This window comes from Vanacampus margaritifer, chromosome 8 (assembly GCF_051991255.1).
Source record: "Vanacampus margaritifer isolate UIUO_Vmar chromosome 8, RoL_Vmar_1.0, whole genome shotgun sequence".
NCBI classification, from domain to species: Eukaryota; Metazoa; Chordata; class Actinopteri; order Syngnathiformes; family Syngnathidae; genus Vanacampus; species Vanacampus margaritifer.
Window position 1 is genome coordinate 7,214,917 of NC_135439.1, and position 23,411 is coordinate 7,238,327.

Genomic DNA, 23,411 nt, shown 5'->3' on the forward strand with positions numbered 1-23,411 from the left:
TCAGGGGAAGATAGGCGACAGGACGGGCTTCATCCCAGCCAACTACATCATCCGAGTACGCGCCGGAGAGCGAGTGTACAAGGTGACACGCTCCTTTGTTGGCAACAGGGAGATGGGCCAGATTACACTGAAGAAAGACCAGGTGAAGACTTTCTCACACACACACAGAATATGACACTTGCGGCCAAGAAGATTGTGTGAGATGCACCAAATTCATTGTGTGGGTGCAGATTGTGGTGAAGAAAGGTGATGAGGTGAACGGTTACCTGAAGGTCAGCACGGGACGCAAGCTGGGCTTCTTCCCTGCCAACTTACTGCAGGAGATCTGAAGGTGTTTTTTTTTGTTTTAATAGTTTAACAGTGGCTCGTTGAAATGAATAGTCATCGTTAATATCACATTCACATGAATGCAATTTCAATCAATTTAAAAAGTTTATACACAACGGGTGCCACCAACGAGATTAGCACTGATGCTACGTAGCAGCAGTTTTGTCAGAACTATGTACTATTTTGGCCTTTAATGGATGTGACTTTGATATTTCTATCTGCGTGGTTTGATTGATGTTCTTAGAAAGAAAATGAAAGAACTGAAACTTAATTTAAGACGCTACCGTATTAAAAGCCACAGATGTTTTTTTGTCCATTTGATATCTTGTTGTGGTTCATTGTAGCAAATGATTTGCTTTGTGTCAAAACAAAACACAGATTTAAGGCCAACATTTTGAGAGATTTTGTCATTGTTGGATATATTTTTAGCTGAGAAAAAAAAAACATTTATGCAAAATGTTCATCTAAATGATTATCTTTTGCACCAACTATCTAGCTAGCTGAAATGTTTGTATTGCTTTAAGGTAATTCTATTGGCCTTTCACTTTTACAGGGTACAGAATTTAAGCCAACATTTTGAGTTCAAGTGTACTTAGAAAATGTTTTTAGCTGAAAATAAATGTACTTCTAACATTTACGCACGGAAAATATTTACGCTGCCTAGCTAGCTGGCTAACTTTCTAGCCGGCTAGCTAGCTGGCTAACTTTCTAGCTAGCTAGCTGTCTGGATGACTTTCTTAGCTAGCTAGCTGTCTGGATGACTTTCTAGCTAGCTATCTGGCTTACTGTCTGGCTTGCCTTGCTCGCTATCTGGCTAGCTGAAAGGTTTGTGGTAGCTTCAAGAATAATCTAGGGATTTTTGTTTTGCTTGCATACAACAATAGGCCACTTTACTACTCAACATTAAACAGTGGACTGCTGTAGCCTATCTTTCATAGAAAACAGAGCTCGCAGACAACTCAGGATTCCTGGATATGGGTATTTTTGTATTAAAAAAATATTTTCAATTATCTTCTCAGAGATTCAGAAAAGCAATTCCAAACAATCTGAATCATGTCCAGAATGTATAAGATTTTTTTTATTGGCCTTGTTAAAAAATACCCGCACAAATTTGTCAGATTCATATGATGCATTTAAAGACCTTCAGAGGGCTGGGTAGCTGTTTTATGTGCGGCTTAATTAATTAATTAATTAACAACAAGTAGCACCGAGGGGCCCGTTTGCCATGTGGAATGACGGGAATGGCATTCCGGTGAAACGGCACAGACCGGGATACCAACGAAACGGTCAACTTGGTGCCTCTTTGCTCTAGTTGTCGCCGTGTGTCCCGAATCCGTTTTCTCTTCTTCTCTCTTCACGTCTTCTTCATCTGTGGGGAGGGAACAGCAAGTAGACCTTGGACACGGGTCACTTCTGTCCCAGAAAACGACCTCCTCCGCTTAATGCCACACAGCAGGATATCTCAAACCTGCTTAAGCAGACATCTTTTAGAAATGATATGCACGAGATGTCTCGGCAATAGTATTTTGCTTTCTCTTTTGTAGCATTTTGAAGAAAGAAAAAAAATCAAAGGATGGGAAGGGGTAACTTGCATGTTCCGATAAAATGGACAGATTTGTGTAATCTACTCCCCCCCCCCCCCCTTCTTTTTTTTTTTTTGCAACTCATCCTATCAAAACTAGTCAACACATTGACAAGCATGTCATGCAATGTTTCTTTTAGCCAATAGAGGGCTCTCCTGCGCCACATTTTGACAAACTCAACCAGGACCAAAATGTATCAGCGTGTTATTGCACTGTTACTCACCCCTATTAATTAAATACCAGGAGATTATGCTTGCATGATGCATTCATGTGCTGATAGAATTGCTTGTTTGCCAATTATCATAATATGCATCATATGTCTTGAATACATTCAAATGTGAGGATAATTAAAACACAATGTTATCAATTTGTGGGAGTGCTGCCGCTTCATGCTGCGTGTGTCACCCTGAACATTTCATATTTACAAAACCCTCATGTGATGAAAAGTAATAACTGTATTAGAGATTCTCTCTGCCTGGCAGACTCTTATTGATTTTACTGGTTGAGAAATGTTTGGCCGACTCAGCAGGACATTGCCAGAACTGCTTCCTGTCTCATAGACTAAAACCTTTTATTACTATTTCTCACCACAAAAGATAATCAAATACTTTTTTTTTAAAACAAACAAATAAATGTCACTCTATTGTTAGCAATGTAAAAACGGGGCCAAATTGGTACTGACTTCACCGACCGGCTTCAATCTGATGTCACACAACAATGGCGACCCCCGTGGAGGCACGGACCATAAATGGCAAAACATACTTTACACAATTATAGACATATTTATCTCTTTATTTATGATTACATACATTTCGTTTTTTGAAAAAAGTAACTTCACGTAACACAACGTGATATGTACTGACTGCATGAACCAGAACAATCTGCGTCGGATAAATCAGATTTCCAACTTTCCTCGAATGCAGCATAAGATTGCGGTCACCCCAGCCATGCTAAGCTAATAAGCTAACCAAGCCGAGCTAAACCAAGAAACGCTATACTAAGATGAAAAAATAAAATGTGTGTTCTTACGATGATATGTAAAACAGATTTCCAGCTAAACTCAGCTAAACGGAACAACAACAACAAAAAGGTAAATTAAGATGACAAAATATGTCTGTCAAGATAGTGTAAGATAAACAGGACAAAATTGTGCCAGAAAACATTGTCATGCTAAGCTAACTAGCCAATCTAAAGCCAGAACTGTTATGCTACTAAATGCTAAATGCTACACTAAAATGCTACACTAAAATGACAAAAATAGTCTGTTATAACCCCCCCCCCCCCCCAAAAAAAAGAAAAATGTTTGCATAGTGACAAAAGAAACTAAGTCTGTCTGATAGATAATATAAAAAAAAAAAAAACTGCAAAAAAAAAATATATATATATAAAAGAGCTCTGGAATCTATCCCAGCTGTCTCCTGGCAATAGAAGCGGGATCCACCCTGGAATGGTTACAAGTCAATTCCAGGGATCATCCATTCATTTTCCATCACTCTTGTTCTCATTAGAGTGGCAAGTAACTGGAGTCTATCCCAGCTGACTTTGGCGAGAGAAGCGGGATCCACCCTGCAGTGGGTACCGACAGAGAAGCAGGCAGAATGAAGCACACTCGCGTTTTACCGAGCGGATACTGAGCGCTAGGGAGGTGATGCCGGGAAAATGCTGCAGGGTTGGAACCAATTAGGCCAAGATGAGCCCCACCCCCCCACCACCCCAACTCTCCACTCAGCCCCCCTCCCTCTCTCCCGGGGGTGCGCCCCAGTGACAAGATGAGGGATCATCATCATTACTATTATTTATTTGCTAAGCAGAGGCCGACTCTAGGGCCAATCCTAATAGGATTCACGCATTTACAATGAGCGGCCTTTGCTTTTGGGCTTTGGCTCGCATGCTCCGGGAGAAAGTGTGTTTGTTAATGCATGGATGATAGAAGCATGCGTAGATTTTGGAAGCAGCATCACAATAAACGCCTTTTAATCAATTATGCAGCCTCTATTGTAAACCCCGCAAACTATCATCAATAATACGTGGTGGCAGCTAGCGACGTTGTATGAATAACTTCAGCGCGAGGAGGGGTAAAAATCAATTGTAATTCGACCGAATGCTCGGGAATCCAAATGAGTTGAGTATTACATATGGCTTAGCATAGGGGTCCCCAACATTTGATGCCGGGCTGTCGATAGAAGTGGGGGGGGGGGAATGGTTGTGGCCGGTGGTTGTTGTTGATGTAGCAGAGCATAATGTCTGATGGGGATTATAAATTAGCACCCCACGCCCAGCCACGCACCTCCACTGTCAACGAACCGTTGGCAGTCCGCTAAAATATGTGCTACCATGAACACAATCCCTGACAAGAAAAAAGGTTGGGGACCACCACTAGCTTGGCTTAGCAAGTCTGTTGTTGTTGTTGTTATTATTATTATAGTTCTCTGTGCAAAGTTAGAATGAGTCATCGATACCAGTTATACTCCATTTTATGTTGTTTCAGGAAAACAGATACATATTTTAGATACTAAGAATGCTAGCATATCACTGGCATCGGGCCAAAACCTTGTATTTCCAAAATGGTCGCTTCTCAGAAGACCCCAAAATTCATTAAAGCGAACAAGCCACTTTCAACACTTAAGATTGGCACCCACATGAGAAAATTGACCAAAAGTATAGATTTTTGAAAAAAAAAATGAAATATGTCTAATTGTGATTTATGAGGTTTCGGCCCGACGCCAGCGATATGCTAATGCCAGAACTGATGGGGAACTAAGGAATTTAAAAAAAGTAGTGATTATAGTTTATTTGCGTCATGTAAACAATGACACGTTACAAAAGTTATGTTAAAGTAGCACTTGGGAACTTTTCAACCTTAATAAAATATTTTCATATCTCTTCTGATGAAACATGAAAAAAAAACTAGTTGAATGGTAGCTTTGCCATTGCCTGAAGGGATCTGTATCATTTTTATTGGCACGAAACAACTTTGAGGCGGATGGTAGGAACACTGCCACACAAAAAAACTACAAATGTGCTGAATGCTTCATGGCATACGTCACTTCCCCCTTTCCCCGTTCGTTACAAAGACGGAAGTCCATTTCAATGTCGACGCACAATGAATGCTTACCTAGCAGAAGCTGCAAAACAACAGATTTTTTTTTTTCTTCCTAGGAAACGAAACAAAAAAAAACAAAGGTACCCGGATAAAAGGACAGTCAAGGATCAACATTGGCCCGGCTTTCACTCGCTGGCATTAGCTAAAAAAAAAAAATGCGCTTGTCATCATGGGAAATGTGGTCTCCCTTCAGGCATAACATTACTACTTTTGTACATATGGCGCCGCTATAATCAACATAAACTGAAAGTTCCTTATAACACATTTTCTCTTTTTTTCAGCAGATGTAGATACAGTAAACATGAAAATTAAGGCTTTTTTTCATGTATAATGCTACCACATGCTAATGCTAAGATTGTGCGGAGAAAATAAGAATTAACATTAATCTTAATTTTTTTTATTTTTAAAAACTCACAAATGGAAATTGTTCAAGCAAGCACTTATAACGCATCTTTAAAGGGTAACAACAACACATCGATGCTAATTGTTAGCCCATGTGCCTATGTGGTTTCCCTTGGTATGTTAGCATTAAGCTAGCAGAGTCTGTTTAAATAAAATAAAATAATAATATTTCTTTTTTGGGGGGTTTTTGTTTTATGTTTGGTACATTTGTAGAAAACTTACTGGATGCAACAACAAAAAAAAAAATCCCAGAAGACGTTCAATGATACCTTGGAGTTTTTCCTCCCGTGTCAATTTGCTATTTCAGCAATGCGAATTCAATGCGTATGATCAATGTGCACATCCTTCGTCTCCGCACAAGGGTGTGTGTGTGTGTGTGTTGGTGTGTGTGTGTGATTCAGGTGTTGTGAAAGCGTAACTATACTTAGTCCATAAGTCATGATGCTCTCCATTCCGAAGACACCTTGTGGGCCCCGCATTACACCCAGCGAGACTCCATCACGGCCTACGCCAAATCGATAATCCCAGAGAGATAGTCGGCGTGAGGAGAGGGAGGGGAAAGACGGGAGGGGATGTGGCTGCGGGACAGAGGGAAAGACAGAGATGGAGGTGGAGGTGGGGAATGAGGGAACGCGGCCAGGAATACAAAAATGAAAGATGAGGGCTGCTTTTGCCCACAAACTCCCAACGGGCCCTTTGCTGACTGTGTCTTTATCCGGGGGTAAGGAAAAACAGTGATGGAAAAAAGACAATTTCACACGATAACAGTGATGGTATTACAAGACGTGGAAGTTTTACATGCACATGGACGAGAAGGATCAGGTGAACTTTACAGTGGTCATCTGTGATGATGATGACCCTGGCCTGGTCTGCTTGCAGTTCCTTTGAAACGTACTTGGATATTCTGCATGGACTCCAGTGAGTTTATTTCTGCTTTTGCAATGTCAACAACAACTGTGTGCACGGTCCTTAAAGGGAAAGAGTGGCGCAGCTTTGGCTAGTAAATTGGCTGTGTTCACTCCCACAACGGCGTAAATGCAACTTCCTACTTGCCTGTCTACGAAAATACCAAAAAGAGGAAAATTGTGCTGGGTGCTAACAGAGGGCAATCGATAAAACAGCAGTAATTTTTTTTTTTTTAAACATTTCTACGAAAGAGGATTAAAGAGGAAAAAATATTGGCAGGATTTTCACTCTAATCTCATAATTCTGACTTTAAAATGAGAATTCTGCTTTCAGAATAGTCAGAATTACCACTTTAAAGTCAAAATTCTTTAAAGTGAGAATTCTGACTTAAATCTCAAAATTCTTTAAAGTGAGAATTCTGACTTTAATCTCCGAATTCTGAAATCCGAATTCTGACTTTAAAGTCGCTTTGAAGTCAGAATTCTGCTTTCAGAATAAAGTCAGAATTCTCACTTTAAAGTCAGAATTCTCACTTTAAAGTCAGAATTCTCACTTTAAAGTCAGAATTCTCACTTTAAAGTCAGAATTCTGAGATCAAAGTCAGAATTCTGTGAATAAAATCAGAATTCTGTGAATAAAATCAGAATCCTGCCAACTTTTTTTCCCTCCTCTACCTCACTGGCCCTAATCCTCTTCCGTATATTTTCATTGAATAAGGTTAATAAAAAAAATTAAAAAGTGATATTGAAACAAAATGTCCCAAATTTTCTCCCCAAAAGTCAGAATTTTACAAAAATCGGAAATTTTGAAAAGTTACCGTGACCAAGAGAAAACATAATCTGTACTGTTAAGTGTTAATTTTGACAAGGAATTTTGATTTAGTTTTAGTTGTATTCTTTTGACTAAAACTGTTGTTTTCGTTTGTTATTGACAAAATGCAATCAATTTAATTATCGTCATCGTCTCAAAGAATTTTTGTTTAATTTTCGCCCGAAAAAAAATTGGTGGCGAAAAATGTGACAAATTTTTCGTCGACGAAATGATCACTCTCGGGGTGACTTGCTAGGTTAAATGTGTGGTGGCAGCATCCTTCTATGTAGCACCTCACGAATTTCTCTCTCTTTCTAACACTGCCCCTCCCCCTCCCCCTCCCCACCGTTGTTGTTGTTTTTTTTTGTTTTTTTTTGAGTGATGAGCAGCTGATGGCGAGCGCCGGGCGATGACAGATGGACGTGACAGGCAGATGGTTTGCGCTCGTCTCTTTAATCACACAAAGCCGGTCGGCCGAGACGCGTCGCCTCCGTCCTGTCAGCGCGACACAAAGCGGAGACAAATTTGTCACGCTCGCCACGCATTCCGACGCCAAAAAACGGCAAACGCATCGTTTTTGATGAATGCCGGCTTGTTGACTGACTGCTCGCTCGGCAGGAAGTCGAATTTTTAATCTGAAGCGTTTGACGAGCTAAGAACGGACGCGGCGGGACAAACGGCCGACGAAGGTCAAACTGTCGCCTGAATGTGAAGGATTTGACTTTTTGCCATGCCTGTTTGATTTGACCATATTTTCACACATTGGTTCTTTAAATAATCAGTAGGTTTAATTTATCAATGCCTCACCTCAAATAGACGCCAACTTTCATTCGCTTCTTACAATTGCATGCAAAGGGGGCGGCCCTACACATTATTATTATTATTTACAAAAAAGTTGTCTTTTTATTTTTAATCTTAATTGTGCAATGCTAAAAAGCCTATTATTTTTTATTTTATTTTTTTATTTTATTTTTTATTTTTTAAGAAATCTAGTATTTATAAAATATGTCGTTAATCCTGAATTATGCCCCAAACAGCACCTCATATATTCCAGTTCTGTCACAAAATCTTGAAAAGATAATTGACACTCATGAGAAAAAAAGTTCTAAAATAGTGTAACACGTGCATATAATTAATTGCACACACACACAAACTCAGACAGTAGCTAATTAACACTTAACGACTAACTCAGCGCAATCAACAGATAAAGTGCATGTGACGTCGCGCATAAACATGACATGCGCGGACACGCGCAGAAACATTTCATCTGGTGTTGAAGATCCGACAAGTGATAAGATGACGTCAGTTTTCCTGGTGCCTCACCGGTCTCAAGGTCAAATTGACTTTAGCTTAATTAACTGTCAATTAAGGGCCTAATTGTTTCATAATGTGGTGCCCCCCCCTCCCCTCTCCAGGACAGGGTGTGGGTGGGCCCACTGCTGTCAAGGCTGATTTAAGACGATAAGGTGGACAGGTAAGCAACTAGACGGGATATGCTGGTCTGTTTGCGTGTGTGTAAATAAGGTTTTGTGAGAGAGACAGAGCTATCTCTCAGGATCTTATATAATTCTCTCTCTCTCCCATCACACACTCTCTTACCTCACACAGTCTCACTCAGGCACTCTCACACACATACGTTAACCCATTTTTCCTGACTCTCTCTCTCACGCACATTCTCTCACACTCCCTTTCTCATGTCACTCATTGACTCGCTCACACGCACACACTCACTCACGCATAAACACTTCTCACACATTTTCTCAGGAACTCTTTCTCTCACACGTTTTTTTCCACATTTTCACTCACGCCGTACTCTTTCACTCTCACACAAACATCCACTAAAACATTTCTCATAACTCACTCTCACACTTTCTCACTCACTGTCTTGCAAACTCTCACACACTAACACATTTGGTCTCTCTCTCTCTCTCTCTCTCTCTCTCTCTCTCTCTCTCTATCTCTATCTCTATCTCTCTCTCTCTCTCTCTCTCTCTCTCACACACGCACACACACTTTCTCCCAGGCTCTTAGACACATTTTCTCACACATTCTCCCACACTTTCACATTACACATTCACTCACATGCTCACTCACTCTCTCACTCCTCACACTTGCTCTCTCACCTCACACACATTCTTTCACAATCACACACTCTTAACACTCTCTCTCTATCACACACACACTCACTCATTCATACTCTCATTCACGCATTCCTAGGAAACTCACTCTTACGCGCAATCTTTCTCCCACACACTCACATTACACTCTTTCACACACTCTCACACTGTGTCACATTCTCTCCCACTCTCTCACACTCACTCTCTCCCACACACACTCACCCATTCATACTCTTACATTTGCATTTCTAGGAAACTCACTCTCACACGTACTTTCTCCCACTCACACACTAAATCCTAGCCCTAGTTTAAACCCCTAATTTGAAACCCTAGCCCTAGTTTGAAACCCTAATTTCAAACCCTAGCCCTAGTTTGAAACCCTAATTTGAAACCCTAGCCCTAGTTTTAAACCCTAATATGAAACCCTAGCCCTAGTTTGAAACCCTAATTTCAAACCCTAGCCCTAGTTTGAAACCCTAATTTTCAACCCTAGCCCTAGTTTGAAACCCTAATTTTCAACCCTAGCACTAGTTTGAAACCCTAATTTTCAACCCTAGCACTACTTCGAAACACTAATTTGAAACCCTAGCCCTAGTTTTAAACCCTAATATGAAACCCTAGCCCTAGTTTTAAACCCTAATTTCAAACCCTAGCCCTAGTTTAAAACCCTAATTTTGAACCCTAGCCCTAGTTTTAAACCCTAATTTCAAACCCTAGCCCTAGTTTGAAACCCTAATTTTGAACCCTAGCACTACTTCGAAACCCTTATTTGAAGCCCTATTTTTAAACCCTAATTTGAAACCCTAGCCCTAGTTTTAAACCCTAATTTCAAACCCTAGCCCTAGTTTGAAACCCTAATTTTGAACCCTAGCACTACTTCCAAACCCTAATTTTGAACCCTAGCACTACTTCGAAACCCTTATTCGAAACCCTAGCCCTAGTTTTAAACCCTAATTTCAAACCCTAGCCCTAGTTTTAAACCCTAATTTTGAACCCTAGCACTACTTCGAAACCCTAATTTTGAACCATCGCCCTAGTTTTAAACCCTAATATGAAACCCTAGCCCTCACTCTCTCACACACACACACACACACACACACACACATTCTCACCGTCACACGCTCGCCCTCTCTCTTTTTCGCACACACATTTACTCAGCGGAAGTCTCCAGGACCTCCAATAGGTGGCAGAGAATGAAAAGCAGAGACGCAGGAGGAAAATAATACTTAAGTAAAAAAGGAAGTAGTGAGCTGGCATGAATAAAAGAAAGCGCCGGAGGGCGTGCAGGGAAGGCTGATGAAATGTCCGCGCACGACCTCCTGCTTGCTAATAGTTGGCCCTCAGGCTTGTTTTACTGTATTCCTGCACGCATGCACCAACCTTTTGACCGTGCGTCGTGTGGATGACGATCAATGAGAACTTACTCATTCATTTTAGTACGTGTTCCAGGCAACAAACATGCCAGTCGCGCGTATTTAGTTTTTATGGAGCTTTTCACATCAACACATTTCAAAGGTTAAGATGTTTTTTTTTCTTTAGAAAAAAAAAAGATAATTTTGTGTCTGCTATGGTTTTTGTATGACTTTTGTTTCTTGTGAGATCTTATTTTTCCCATTACAATCTTTTACTTGTTATATTATGACTTTATTCCTTCTTTTCAATGATTCCAGACTCACACAGCAAAATCTGCACCCAAATCTAATGGCTTCTTCTTCTCCTGCTTCCTTGTTCAACGTCTTCCCGGATGTGTGGCTCTCATTGTATCGGCTTATTGATACGTCACATGTCTTATAAGAGGAGCGGTGTCGTCCAATCACACGCTTACAAGAGCATTGCAATTAGTGGGCTTGAGGGTAGAACAGCTTCACTACGATATCCGTGTCACGTTGACAGCACGGTGTCGACATCCTTCCTCCCCGTGATGCAACATCCGTATCGCTTTTGCAGACTCGGCACCATTTTTTTTTTTTGCCATGGACAATTCGCTTTTGCATTTTATATCAGGGTCTGCATATATGTCGGATAGCACTGAGGGATGTTTGTAGTGAGTTCACCCACAAGAAGGTGCTGCGGTTGAAATAGGCTTTTTTGTGTTCTATATTTTGTATTTAATACACAGTAGCTATTGAATGGTGAGATCAGCGTGTGTAACTGTTATAATCCTGATTATCTGAGGCAGAAATGCGCTCCCCCCTAGGAAATAGTCTGCGTGTCATATGCAAATTTGGCAGTAGTTTGGCAGTTAGTGAACAAATGCTTTGTTTAGCTTAATGCTAACAAACGAATGATCTGTTTCGCTTAACGCTAACAAGTGAATGATCTGTTTAGCTTAACGCTAACAAACGATTGATCTGTTTAGTTTAACGCTAACAAACGAATGATCTGTTTAGCTTAACGCTAACAAACGAATGATCTGTTTAGCTTAACGCTAACAAACGAATGATCTGTTTAGCTTAACGCTAACAAACGAATGATCTGTTTAGCTTAACGCTAACAAACGGATGATCTGTTTGGCTTAACGCTAACAAACGAATGATTTGTTTAGCTTAACGCTAACAAACGAATGATCTGTTTAGCTTAACGCTAACAAACGAATGATCTGTTTAGCTTAACGCTAACAAACGATTGATCTGTTTAGCTTAACGCTAACAAACGATTGATCTGTTTTGCTTAACGCTAACAAACGAATGATCTGTTTAGCTTAAAGCTAACAAACGAGTGATCTGTTTAGCTTAACGCTAACAAACGAATGATCTGTTTAGCTTAACGCTAACAAACGAATGATCTGTTTAGCTTAACGCTAACAAACGAATGATCTGTTTAGCTTAACGCTAACAAACGATTGATCTGTTTAGCTTAACGCTAACAAACGAATGATCTGTTTGTCTTAACGCTAACAAACTAATGATCTGTTTAGCTTAACGCTAACAAACTAATGATCTGTTTAGCTTAACGCTAACAAACGATTGATCTGTTTAGCCTAACGCTAACAAACGATTGATCTGTTTAGCTTAACGCTAACAAACGAATGATCTGTTTGGCTGAACGCTAACAAACGAATGATCTGTTTGGCTGAACGCTAACAAACGAATGATCTGTTTGGCTTAACGCTAACAAACGAATGATCTGTTTGGCTTAACGCTAACAAACGAATGATCTGTTTAGCTTAACGCTAACAAACTAATGATCTGTTTAGCTTAACGCTAACAAACGAATGATCTGTTTAGCTTAACGCTAACAAACGAATGATCTGTTTAGCTTAACGCTAACAAACGAATGATCTGTTTAGCTTAACGCTAACAAACGAATGATCTGTTTAGCTTAACGCTAACAAACGAATGATCTGTTTAGCTTAATGCTAACAAACGGATGATCTGTTTGGCTTAACGCTAACAAACGAATGATTTGTTTAGCTTAACGCTAACAAACGAATGATCTGTTTAGCTTAACGCTAACAAACGAATGATCTGTTTAGCTTAACGCTAACAAACGATTGATCTGTTTAGCTTAACGCTAACAAACGATTGATCTGTTTTGCTTAACGCTAACAAACGAATGATCTGTTTAGCTTAAAGCTAACAAACGAGTGATCTGTTTAGCTTAACGCTAACAAACGAATGATCTGTTTAGCTTAACGCTAACAAACGAATGATCTGTTTAGCTTAACGCTAACAAACGAATGATCTGTTTAGCTTAACGCTAACAAACGATTGATCTGTTTAGCTTAACGCTAACAAACGAATGATCTGTTTGTCTTAACGCTAACAAACTAATGATCTGTTTAGCTTAACGCTAACAAACTAATGATCTGTTTAGCTTAACGCTAACAAACGATTGATCTGTTTAGCCTAACGCTAACAAACGATTGATCTGTTTAGCTTAACGCTAACAAACGAATGATCTGTTTGGCTGAACGCTAACAAACGAATGATCTGTTTGGCTGAACGCTAACAAACGAATGATCTGTTTGGCTTAACGCTAACAAACGAATGATCTGTTTGGCTTAACGCTAACAAACGAATGATCTGTTTAGCTTAACGCTAACAAACTAATGATCTGTTTAGCTTAACGCTAACAAACGAATGATCTGTTTAGCTTAACGCTAACAAACGATTGATCTGTTTAGCTTAACGCTAACAAACGATTGATCTGTTTTGCTTAACGCTAACAAACGAATGATCTGTTTAGCTTAACGCTAACAAACGAGTGATCTGTTTTGCTTAACGCTAACAAACGAATGATCTGTTTGGCTTAACGCTAACAAACGAATGATCTGTTTAGCTTAGCGCTAACAAACGAATGATCTGTTTGGCTTAACGCTGACAAACGAATGATCTTGTTTGGCTTAACGCTGACAAACGAATGATCTGCTTGGCTTAACGCTAACAAACGAATGATCTGCTTGGCATAATGCTAACAAACGAATGCTCCGCTTGGCATAATGCTAACAAATGAATGCTCTTCTTTGCATAATGCTAACAAACGAATGCTCTGTTTGGCATAATGCTAACAAACGAAAGCTTTGTTTGGCTTAAATATTAACAAACGAATGCTCTGTTTAGCTTGAATATTAACAAACGAATGCTCTGTTAGGCTTAATGCTAACAAAAGAATGATCTGTTTAGCCTTCTGCTAACCCAAATAAATGCTCTATTTAGCTTAATGTTAACCCAAACAAATGCTCTGTTTAGCTTAAGGCTAACTAACAAATGCTAACAAAAAAAACACTTTGTTTAGTACATTGCAGGAATATCTGGAAGTTAAAAAAAGATATACTAAAAGAACGATAGGCTGCCTGCTGTGTAAGATACCAAAGATACAAATATTTTTGGCCTCATAATTTCATACTAAGGCCATCGTGGGAACACAACGCAGCGAAAATAAGTATCAAATCCACACGACGGCAGGGTGACGTGTGATCTTTCTTCTCCGCTGCCGGTTCACGGCTGCTTGTACAGCAGAATGATCCTGTAGTGCGAATCCATTTCAATTAGCCGATTTATCTGAGGACTTGTAATTGATTCCAGAGGCTCTCGGTCACCAAAGGCTGCCCACGGCATCTGTACTTAGGCTTTTTCTATTTGACGCTTTTTAATTGTCTTTCCTCTTTCCTCGTACTTCTTCCAATTCATCTATTGAGCAAGCGGCTTCATTTTTTTTTTTGGGGGGGGGGGTCATTTGTTCTAGAGTTTGCGACGTCCTAATGGAGCCACTAAAAGCGTGTGTATGAAGGTGGATGCACGGTTCGATGATGGACAAAAAGCTGAATGATGGCCACATAAATGGGCAGGTAGATGAATTGCTGGCGCGGGTGCTCAGATTGTGAGCGTTGATGGACTGATTATCTGAAAGATGGAGGGACAGGCGGACAAATAGCGGCTCGGGTTGGGCCGATTGTCGCCGCGACCAGCTGGTGTATAAATGGGCAGAGCGAAGGGTAGAGATTGATAGGCGCTCCCCTCGCAGGGCCACCTGCACCCTCCGCCGATACCAGAGCACGTACTCGTCTGTAATGGGGCTCAAAATAAACTCACAAAGCTCTTATTTCCACCTTTTCTCACTTCGGCCAACCAGAATGTCGCTTAATGCTAACAACGGACTCAGTTTGAATAGTTCACGTGTCCAGCACTGATGTTGGACTCCATAGAAGAAACTAAAGCATTGATTACACTTTTTTTTTTGTAATTTTGAGATAATCAGGCTGATTTTTTTTGCCCCCTTCAGTGTGAAAACAGGAAGTATTTCAAGTCAGCCAAATTTTTGCTGAAGATTATTGACTGTCAAATTCTCTTTAATCCTGTTTTTTTTACGCCAACAAAAGGTTCGTTTTATAATGTGCATTTTTGGGCATGATTATTGATGTATATTGTGAGATTAGTTTGGGAACTGTAAACGGAACCATCTGTTGCACAGGTTGAACAATATTTTTATGTTTTCCATTGCTTACTCTCGCTCAATCTATTGTGTGTTAAAAATGTGAGATTTCTAGACTTTTCCTCCAACTCCACTCCAAACTCTTCCTGCCTTTTCCTTTTCTCCGGATGACTTTCAGTAATATTTGCGCGGCGGCGTCATTTTTGAAAGAGCAGACGAGTGACACGGGGCGAGAGAGATGGAGAGACTGATGCGTATCGACGGGATTGTTTCAAGTCTTTGTCCTCAGGTAAATCAGTTGAATGACAGAATGGTGCCAGCGATCAACAAATGGCCTCCGGAGGATATGGCGGGCGTCTCCGACACAAACTCGGGAGAGATGCTCTGTCAGGAGCGAGGCCTGTACCGCGAGACTGATCAGCTTTGAATGCTCTTTATTTTGCGTTTGTTTTCAAGGCCAGGGAGCCGTCGCGCGGTATCGATGGCGTTCGAGGGACATTTGGAGCCATTCGGTTTTATAGTCTTTTTTTGGAGGGTGGGGGGGGGTGTGAATAAAACCATTTCTGTGGCTCGTCTCTCTCTCTTTCTCTCTCTCTCTCTTTCTCTTTCTTTCTCTCTTTCTCTCTCCCTCTCTTTCCCTCTCCCTTTCTTTTTCTCTTTCTCTCTCTCTCTCGCTCTCTTTTTCTCTCTCGCTCTCTTTTTCTCTCTCTTTCTCTCTATTTCTCTTTCTCTCCCTCTCTTTCTCTCTCCCTCTCTCTTTCTCTTTCTTTCTCTCTCTTTCTTTCTCTCTTTCTCTTTCTTTCTCTGTCTTTCTTTCTCTGTCTTTCTTTCTCTCTTCCTCTCTCTTTCTCTGTCTTTCTTTCTCTCTTCCTCTCTCTTTCTCTTTCTTTCTCTCTTTCTCTCTTCCTCTCTCTCTCCCTCTCTTTCCCTCTCCCTTTCTTTTTGTCTTTCTCTCTCTCTCGCTCTCTTTTTCTCTCTCTCTCTTTCTTGCTCTCTCTTTCTCTCTCTCTCTATTTCTCTTTCTTTCTCTCTTCCTTTCTCTCTCCCTCTCTTTTTCTCTTTCTCTCTCTTTCTCTTTCTTTTTCTTTCTCTCTTTCTCTTTCTTTCTCTGTCTCTCTTTCTCTCTTCCCCTCTCTCTCCCTCTCTTTCTCTTTCTTTCTTTCTCTCTTTCTCTCTTCCTCTCTCTCTCCCTCTCTTTTTCTCACTCTCTCTTTCTTGCTCTCTCTCTCTTTCTCTTTCTCTCTTTCTTTCTTTCACTCTTCCTCTCTCTCTCTCCCTCTTTCTCTCTCCCTCTCTTTTTCTCACTCTCTCTTTCTTGCTTTCTCTTTCTCTCTCTATTTCTTGCTCTCTCTTTCTCTCTCCCTCTCTTTTTCTCACTCTCTCTTTCTTGCTCTCTCTCTCTATTTCTCTTTCTCTTTCTTTCTTTCACTCTTCCTCTCTCTCTCTCCCTCTCTTTCTCTCTCCCTCTCTTTTTCTCACTCTCTCTTTCTTGCTTTCTCTTTCTCTCTCTATTTCTTGCTCTCTCTTTCTCTCTCTCCCTCTATTTCATTCTCTCTTTCACTCTCTATTTTTCGCTCTCTCTTTCTTTTTCTTTTTTTTATATGTATAAAAAAATCCATATCGTTGGGCCCTAGTTTGTAATTTAGCTATGAAATATATCTTTTGTGACAACCAGTCCTGAAACTCCCCCCACCCCCCCCGTCTGTTACAGAATCTCTCATCTCATACCTGCCCTCACCTTGTCTAAAGATAACGCCACTACTCTCACCGTCACTCTTTCTTTATTACATTTCATATCACTCCTGCATTGCAATCGGAAAGAATGATGGAATTCTCTTGATTGAATCCTGATGCTCGTGATACAGTTTGATGGACAGCAAGGCCGCATGCACCGCAGTTGGATTAATCGCCGTTATGCCGCCTTGCAAGCGTACGTCTCAAGGTCTCGGGTCATCTGGCGAATCCAGTCCGACCACCTACAAGCCAGATTGCTTCACTCGTAACTCACACAAAGAATCAGAATAGTCTGAAGCCAGTAGTTTGACTTCTGTGTCATGTGATTAGTGGCTACTAATAGACATATGTAATTGAAATCTAGCAGGAGATGTCATCATATTATCATGTCTTTGGTATGTTTTTTTTTTCCCCCTAAGTAATGTGCGTGCCAAAAGTCCAAATTTCAGGCCATGAATATAAAACGATGAAATTATAAAATTATTTCTGCAACAGCATTAAAAATGTCCACACCTGCTATGTCAGTGTTTATTTAGTTCCAGCCAAGCATATGCTTAAAAAAAAAAAAAAAAAATTTTTTTTTTTTTTTTTACGCTTTTAGTGAAATGAATATCTGCTCTAAATACTAGTTAGCGGCCTTCTTGACTACTAATGATCCTTATCGGTATTGGCCTTGAAAAAAAAAACACAGTCTCACTCTATTTTCGACCTCCATGTGCCCGTTTCGCATGCGACAAGTGTTTCAGTGCGTGACGAGCTCACCAAATTTAAAGGGAATGAGTGAAGTCGCTTTGATTGCCCGTGATAGAAGTCGATTGTGATCACTCCCACAGTGGCGCAGGCCTGAGTCCTTCTCTCAGATCCGTTGGCCTGCGCTGGTCTGCGAAGTTACCAGTACCCGGTCTAACCTGCCTCCGGTGCAGCTGGCGCAATTTCAATGGCCGGACAAATGTTTTGACATTTTTAGAATGATACCTAACCCAACTAAGAAAAATGTATTGATTCGGTGTACTTTTTTTTTTTTTTTGCTGTATTTATAACATGTACTGAATATATATATATTTTTTTTCATGTTGCAACAAGATCATTTTGCCAGTGTTTTCAACAGGTATGTGAATAATGATGAACTTTTTTTTTAACTCATTCACTCCCAGCTATTTTCACTGAAGCAACCCCCTTTGCTCCCGTCCGTTTGACTGTATTAGGTATGATTTTGCAAGGCGCACAGAATATTGTGTTCAATTGCTATAAAAACATGGAACATACCAAAAGAAAGATTAGTCTCTTCTTTAATCAGAGAAAAAAGTATATCTGTTTCGGTTTTGCAGCAATTAGCATTAGAATATAGCTAAGTTTCATCATTATTCGCAAACCTGTTGAAAACACTGGCAAAAAGAGCTTGTTGCAACATGGCCCTGGTTAATCTCTTATACTCTGCTGCCACCTGCTGGCCGTTTTTGTAATAACTACCATTGCTTTAAGTGACCTCTTCCCGTCAGAAGGTGCATCAAAGCCTTCTGTATGCTCTAGCAAAAGCAAAACAAAAAAAACGTATAAATACGTTTTTGGGAAGTGAAGGAAAAGGTATTTAGAAAAAATATATATAAATAAAATATTCATTGAGGCGCCACTGGGTAAAGTTTCCGACTTAACCAGTAGAATTTCACATCTCCAAATTAAATGTATGTGGGATCAATACTCCATAGCTGCATGTGGAAAAATCAATAGACTTTAATAGAATTGTTGTGTGTGCGTATCACAATGGCCGAAAACATGGCGACATAATGTAGCTTTATTGTTTTTCCAATGGCAGAAGTGGGACAATTGCTGTCCTTCTCTTGTATGGATTGCATAATTGAAGGAGCAACAACCCGACGGGAGCTCCACTAAAATGACCGCACCGCTTTGACTACATGATCTCGTTTTCGCAAAGGCACAACAAACGCTATCTTATTGTTCCTACTTCACCTGTGAAATAAATATTCCTTTTTGATGGTCTCTCCCTCCACCGCGGGATGCAAATGCGTCTTTTTCGAGTCCAGCAAAAGCGCAAGAGCAGCACGTTCACCCGAGCCATCGGCACAAGTGTATCTCGCCAAGTTCGCCATCAGCCAGAATGGATCGTCCGTAATTTCCAATAAGGTGCTTAAGAGCGAGCCCTAATCGCGCTTTTAATTAGAATCCGCTGGTCATTAGGAAGAGATAATTCCATGAAAAATACTCTCACTCTCTCACTCTGGGAGCGCAACGGTGGCAGATGGACGCACGCTCTTATCGCATCAATTCTTCTCGCAACCGAGCATGCACCGCGGGAAGTTTCTATCGAAAGGCGTTAAGTAGAGACACATAAAACAACAATATGTTGTCAATTGAGCTTAAGAAAAGTAGAATTAACACACATTTAATATTAAATATCAACTTCACCCCATTCATTTTCAATGAACTTAAAAATACAACTCATCATCGTTGCCAGGTGTCTGATACTGCTCGGTGGCTGCGCCAGTAACCAGGAGGTTGCAGGTTCGAATCCCGCCTCCCACTATACATACATACCAACTAACTATCATATCAGGAAATGATTAAATGCATGTTAGCTTTTAGCATCAGACGACACTTTTCAAAATAAATACGCCATTAGCCATGTAGATGGTTCGATACCAACTGACTATCCTATCAGGAAATGGATTATACATTTACAGAAATTAATTAAATCCCAACCTTAGACAGATTGCAGTTCAAGTTTTCTTTTTTTATTCATTTGTCATTTAAGTACAATTAAAAATGTGTAATTCTCACATCATTTATCATTCAATTTACTTCATAAGCACACGAATGACAAGCAGCGAATCGCATCCGTCGACTCGGGGGTTGCGGACGACTATTATCGACTCTTCGGGTCGGCGGGACATTGAACCTGGCGGGCCGCCAGCCTTATAAAACGCTGGGGGAAACCCTGCCGCCTTGTGAGATAAGGCTCACCAAATTGAGTTCCTCGCCCTGTGAAAGGTTCAAATCAGACAAGCCCCCCCCCCCCCCCCCTTTGCCTAACTACTCCCTCTATTGTGCTTTGAGGGTTAGCCAACCCAATTTTTTTGGTCTACTTTTATATTGTTTAACCGTTTGTATGGAGTTGTCAGTCATCCAAACACAAAAGAGGCTGGGTTGCTAATGTCGATCCACGCAACACCGCAAAAGACAACCACTCTGATAAGCGTCACCACGTCCGCTATATATTATCTCCATTGTCTCCTTTTGTCACTCGTTTCATTGTACGTCTTGTTTTCCGGCTTACGTGTCTCCCGATTCCATCGGCGGCCGCCTAAATGGATATATGGTGGCGTTTGCTTAATAATGTCCTGAGCGTTTCATTACAGTAATCGTGGCCGGGATCGGCAGCGGTGGCAGGATGACTTAGAGCCGAGAGCGCCGCCTCATTAACTCTGCGTGACCAACGAGCGACACCTTCAAGACACATCGGAATTGCCTCCGTCGCAGCGAGATTGTGTTCCTTTTTTTTCCAATCACATTTCAAAACATTGTGTTGCCTGCTTTTCTTTCAATCCGTGGCAGGATGGGAGGCGACTAATGTGATTGTTTTTGCATACAATGCTTTTGTTTTTTTACATTTAGGGAGACGCTTGAAATAAACGATGCTACAATTTTGTTAGTTAAGCAGCCTCTAAGACTATAAAAGTCTTTTCGCGAGTGTGCCTGGTTTTTAGAAGGCGGGGCCTGGCCTGGTGAGTGACGTGTGGCTTGGGGAGTAACGGAATACATGTACACCCATTACGTATTCAGATTGCAAAAAAAAATGTATTCCATTACAGTTACAGGAAAAAACATGTAATCAGATTTTAGGTCGATTTATTAAAAAATGGGGATTATTTCGAGGGATTACAATTTCTACGATGAGAGAGAGGGCGAGAGACGGAGAGAGAGAGAGAGAGCGAGAGACGGAGAGAGAGCGAGAGACGGAGAGAGAGAGAGCGAGAGACGGAGAGAGAGAGCGAGAGACGGAGAGAGAGAGAGAGAGCGAGAGAGAGAGAGCGAGAGCGAGAGACGGAGAGAAAGAGAGAGCGAGAGACGGAGAGAAAGAGAGCGAGAGACGAAGAGAGGGAGAGAGAGAGAGAGAGAGAGAGAGAGAGAGAGAGAGAGAGAGAGAGGGGGGGGGGGGGAGAGCGTGCACGCCCGCGCGAGTGGAACCGTTGCTACATGTCAGGGAAGGTGGGAACAAACAAACGAACGAACGAACTGACTAGTCGTGTCCTCCACACGCGGGAAGTTTGAAAAAAAGCTTCACGGACGGGAGGAGGAAATGACGACCGGTATTCACTGGAACTTACTCGGAGCGAAAGTTTGAGCTGAGAGTCCAGCGGGAATGCTACGCGCTGTAGCTTCTTGCTAGCTAGCACGCTAGGCTACAACCATAATGTGAGTTACACCTTCCAAACAAATCTTCCTCCCACCAATTTACTATTTAAACATCATACACAACTTGTGACTGGGATAAAAGTTCATTTTGCAGTTGATGTCACACATCGTCATCCTCATTGGATGTCTGTCTAATGTCTAGCAAACTGTGAGTGACAGTTCGAAAACAGCAAATGGCCAATCAATTAATCAATCAATCAAATTTGGCTTGATGTTCAATATTTGCTTATGGACCGTCTGCAAATGACATATTTCAGGTACAAATGGGATATGTGGGACAAATATAATAAAATCTAACTAATATCTCTCATTATGGAGAAACTGGATGAAATAAATTGAGTTACTCACCAGAAATCAATGAAAACACTCCTCATTCTTTGTACCCCCCGGAATTGAATAATGGTCTAAATTGCTCCAATCTAAAAAGAGACTTGCTGAACCAACTTAATAAAATTGCTTCAAGTGGTAACACAATATTGAATTAAGTTATTCCAAAGTGAATATATTTAGTTGAATGGACTTGTAATTATTTAAACTTAAGATATTCACGTTGGATGAACCTAGTTGATTAATGATTAATTAACTTAGCTAAGTTGGTCAACAATTCTGTTTTAATTGGGTCAACAATTCTCTTTTTAGAGTGTACTACAGCAATCAGAATGAGAGAAAAAAAGCGTTGTTATAGAATTTTAATTTTAAATTTATTTCCTCCAGTTTTTGAGTGAAAAATGGGCCATCCAGGCAAAATACTTCCTCTAATTGGTGGACAGGACTATTTCTGGACAAGCCATCAGAAACCCTTTTAAAGGAAAATATAAACAGACATACTATAAAACTAAATGTGTATATTGATGAACAAAAAAAAACTGAATGACAAAAGATTCCATTTTTATCAATACAAATCCAAACGTGACTTGAACCGCTCCTATTCAATGTTAAAATCTTACCTGTGTTGCAGCCGCCTAACCTGCCTCAATATTTCCCGGCACAGCTGACGCTAATGGGAGGCATGCTGCGTCGCGCAAGCGAGCGTCTTTAAGTGGAAGAAGGAGGAAGGAGGTCATCTTTTTCCTGTGCAAAAACAAAACTTCAGCAACCCGCTGGGCACTTAAGACGCAGCATCACTAAGATCAACTTCACAGCGCCGGATGAGTAATGTGGCGGCGCGGCCTGGCTCTTATCCACTCATCACTGTGAGCTTTAAGGTGAGACGGCAACAGACGCTATCTGGCTTTGTTTTCTTCTCACACTTGGTGTAAGCAACAACGGCTGCAGTAAAAGGGATTTTCCTTGCACACAAGATAAAGACAACACATTCTGATTGCGCATCTGTACTGTACAGATGACGAGCGATTCATTGCTATGCTTTTCAATTTCATTTTTATATTAGTTTTAAATTGCAGGCAAGATGGCAGGTAATACTGTCTGTGTAGATGTCGCACAACTTTCCATAGCTGAAGTCACGTTTTGGACTGAGAGGGGATCAACAGCGCCCCTGCTGGTGGGGACAAATAGTGCACTCCTTTTTTCTTTTTCTTTTTGCTCAGTTGCATCAAGATGTGATTGCTCAACAGTCCATTCCGTAATATTGTCATTTTATGAGAAATTCACAGTTTTACAAGGGAAAAAGTACAATAAAAAAAGAAAACACCAACTGTCACAATATAAATAATGACAATTTGTTATATCATGTTACGGATTGAAAAAGATAAGTCGCAATATGAGTTTCATAAAGAAAGCAGTAATTTTATAAGAAGCATCCCAAATGTTAAAGGTTTTAAAGTATTTTAAATGACAAGTCATATTTAAGCAGAATTAAGGTGTACTCTAGGGGGGGGGTTTAAACAATTCAGAGTTTTTTTTATGATCATGTTTATAAGAAAGTAGTATTAATAACAATAAAGATATTTAATTCGTGCAAACATCTCAAGTTAAAAATACTGCAATTTTCTGAGTAAAGTCATAATGTGAGAAAAGTTGCAATTTTATAAGATAAGGGTAAAATTATATGAAAATCAAATGTATTACTCTGGCCATGTGCAAACAAAACATTGATTAATGCCCTTGGAAGAATGTTTACACTCGGTTTGAATGGACAATAATTGGAATGTATAATTATCACAT

General features: G+C 40.5%; 2 protein-coding genes across 3 annotated transcripts in view; both read left to right on the forward strand.

Annotated features, from left to right (window-relative positions):
* Window positions 1-22,373, forward strand: part of LOC144056049 (SH3 and cysteine-rich domain-containing protein 3-like) — a 31,022-nt gene extending 8,649 nt beyond the window's left edge. The window contains exons 12-14 of one of the 2 annotated variants that reach the window (XM_077572412.1): window positions 5-142; window positions 231-331; window positions 22,246-22,373. In XM_077572412.1, the coding sequence (XP_077428538.1) occupies window positions 5-142; window positions 231-329 (237 nt within the window). In that variant the 3' untranslated portion in view covers window positions 330-331; window positions 22,246-22,373. Of the gene's footprint in view, window positions 1-4; window positions 143-230; window positions 1,943-22,245 lie in introns of those variants that run through there. The other variant, XM_077572411.1, reaches the window with a different exon arrangement.
* nxph4 (neurexophilin 4) overlaps window positions 22,352-23,411 on the forward strand; it is an 89,356-nt gene continuing 88,296 nt past the window's right edge. The window contains exon 1 of the mRNA XM_077572413.1: window positions 22,352-22,492. Within this exon, the coding sequence (XP_077428539.1) occupies window positions 22,436-22,492 (57 nt within the window). The 5' untranslated portion in view covers window positions 22,352-22,435. The remainder of the gene's footprint in view (window positions 22,493-23,411) is intronic.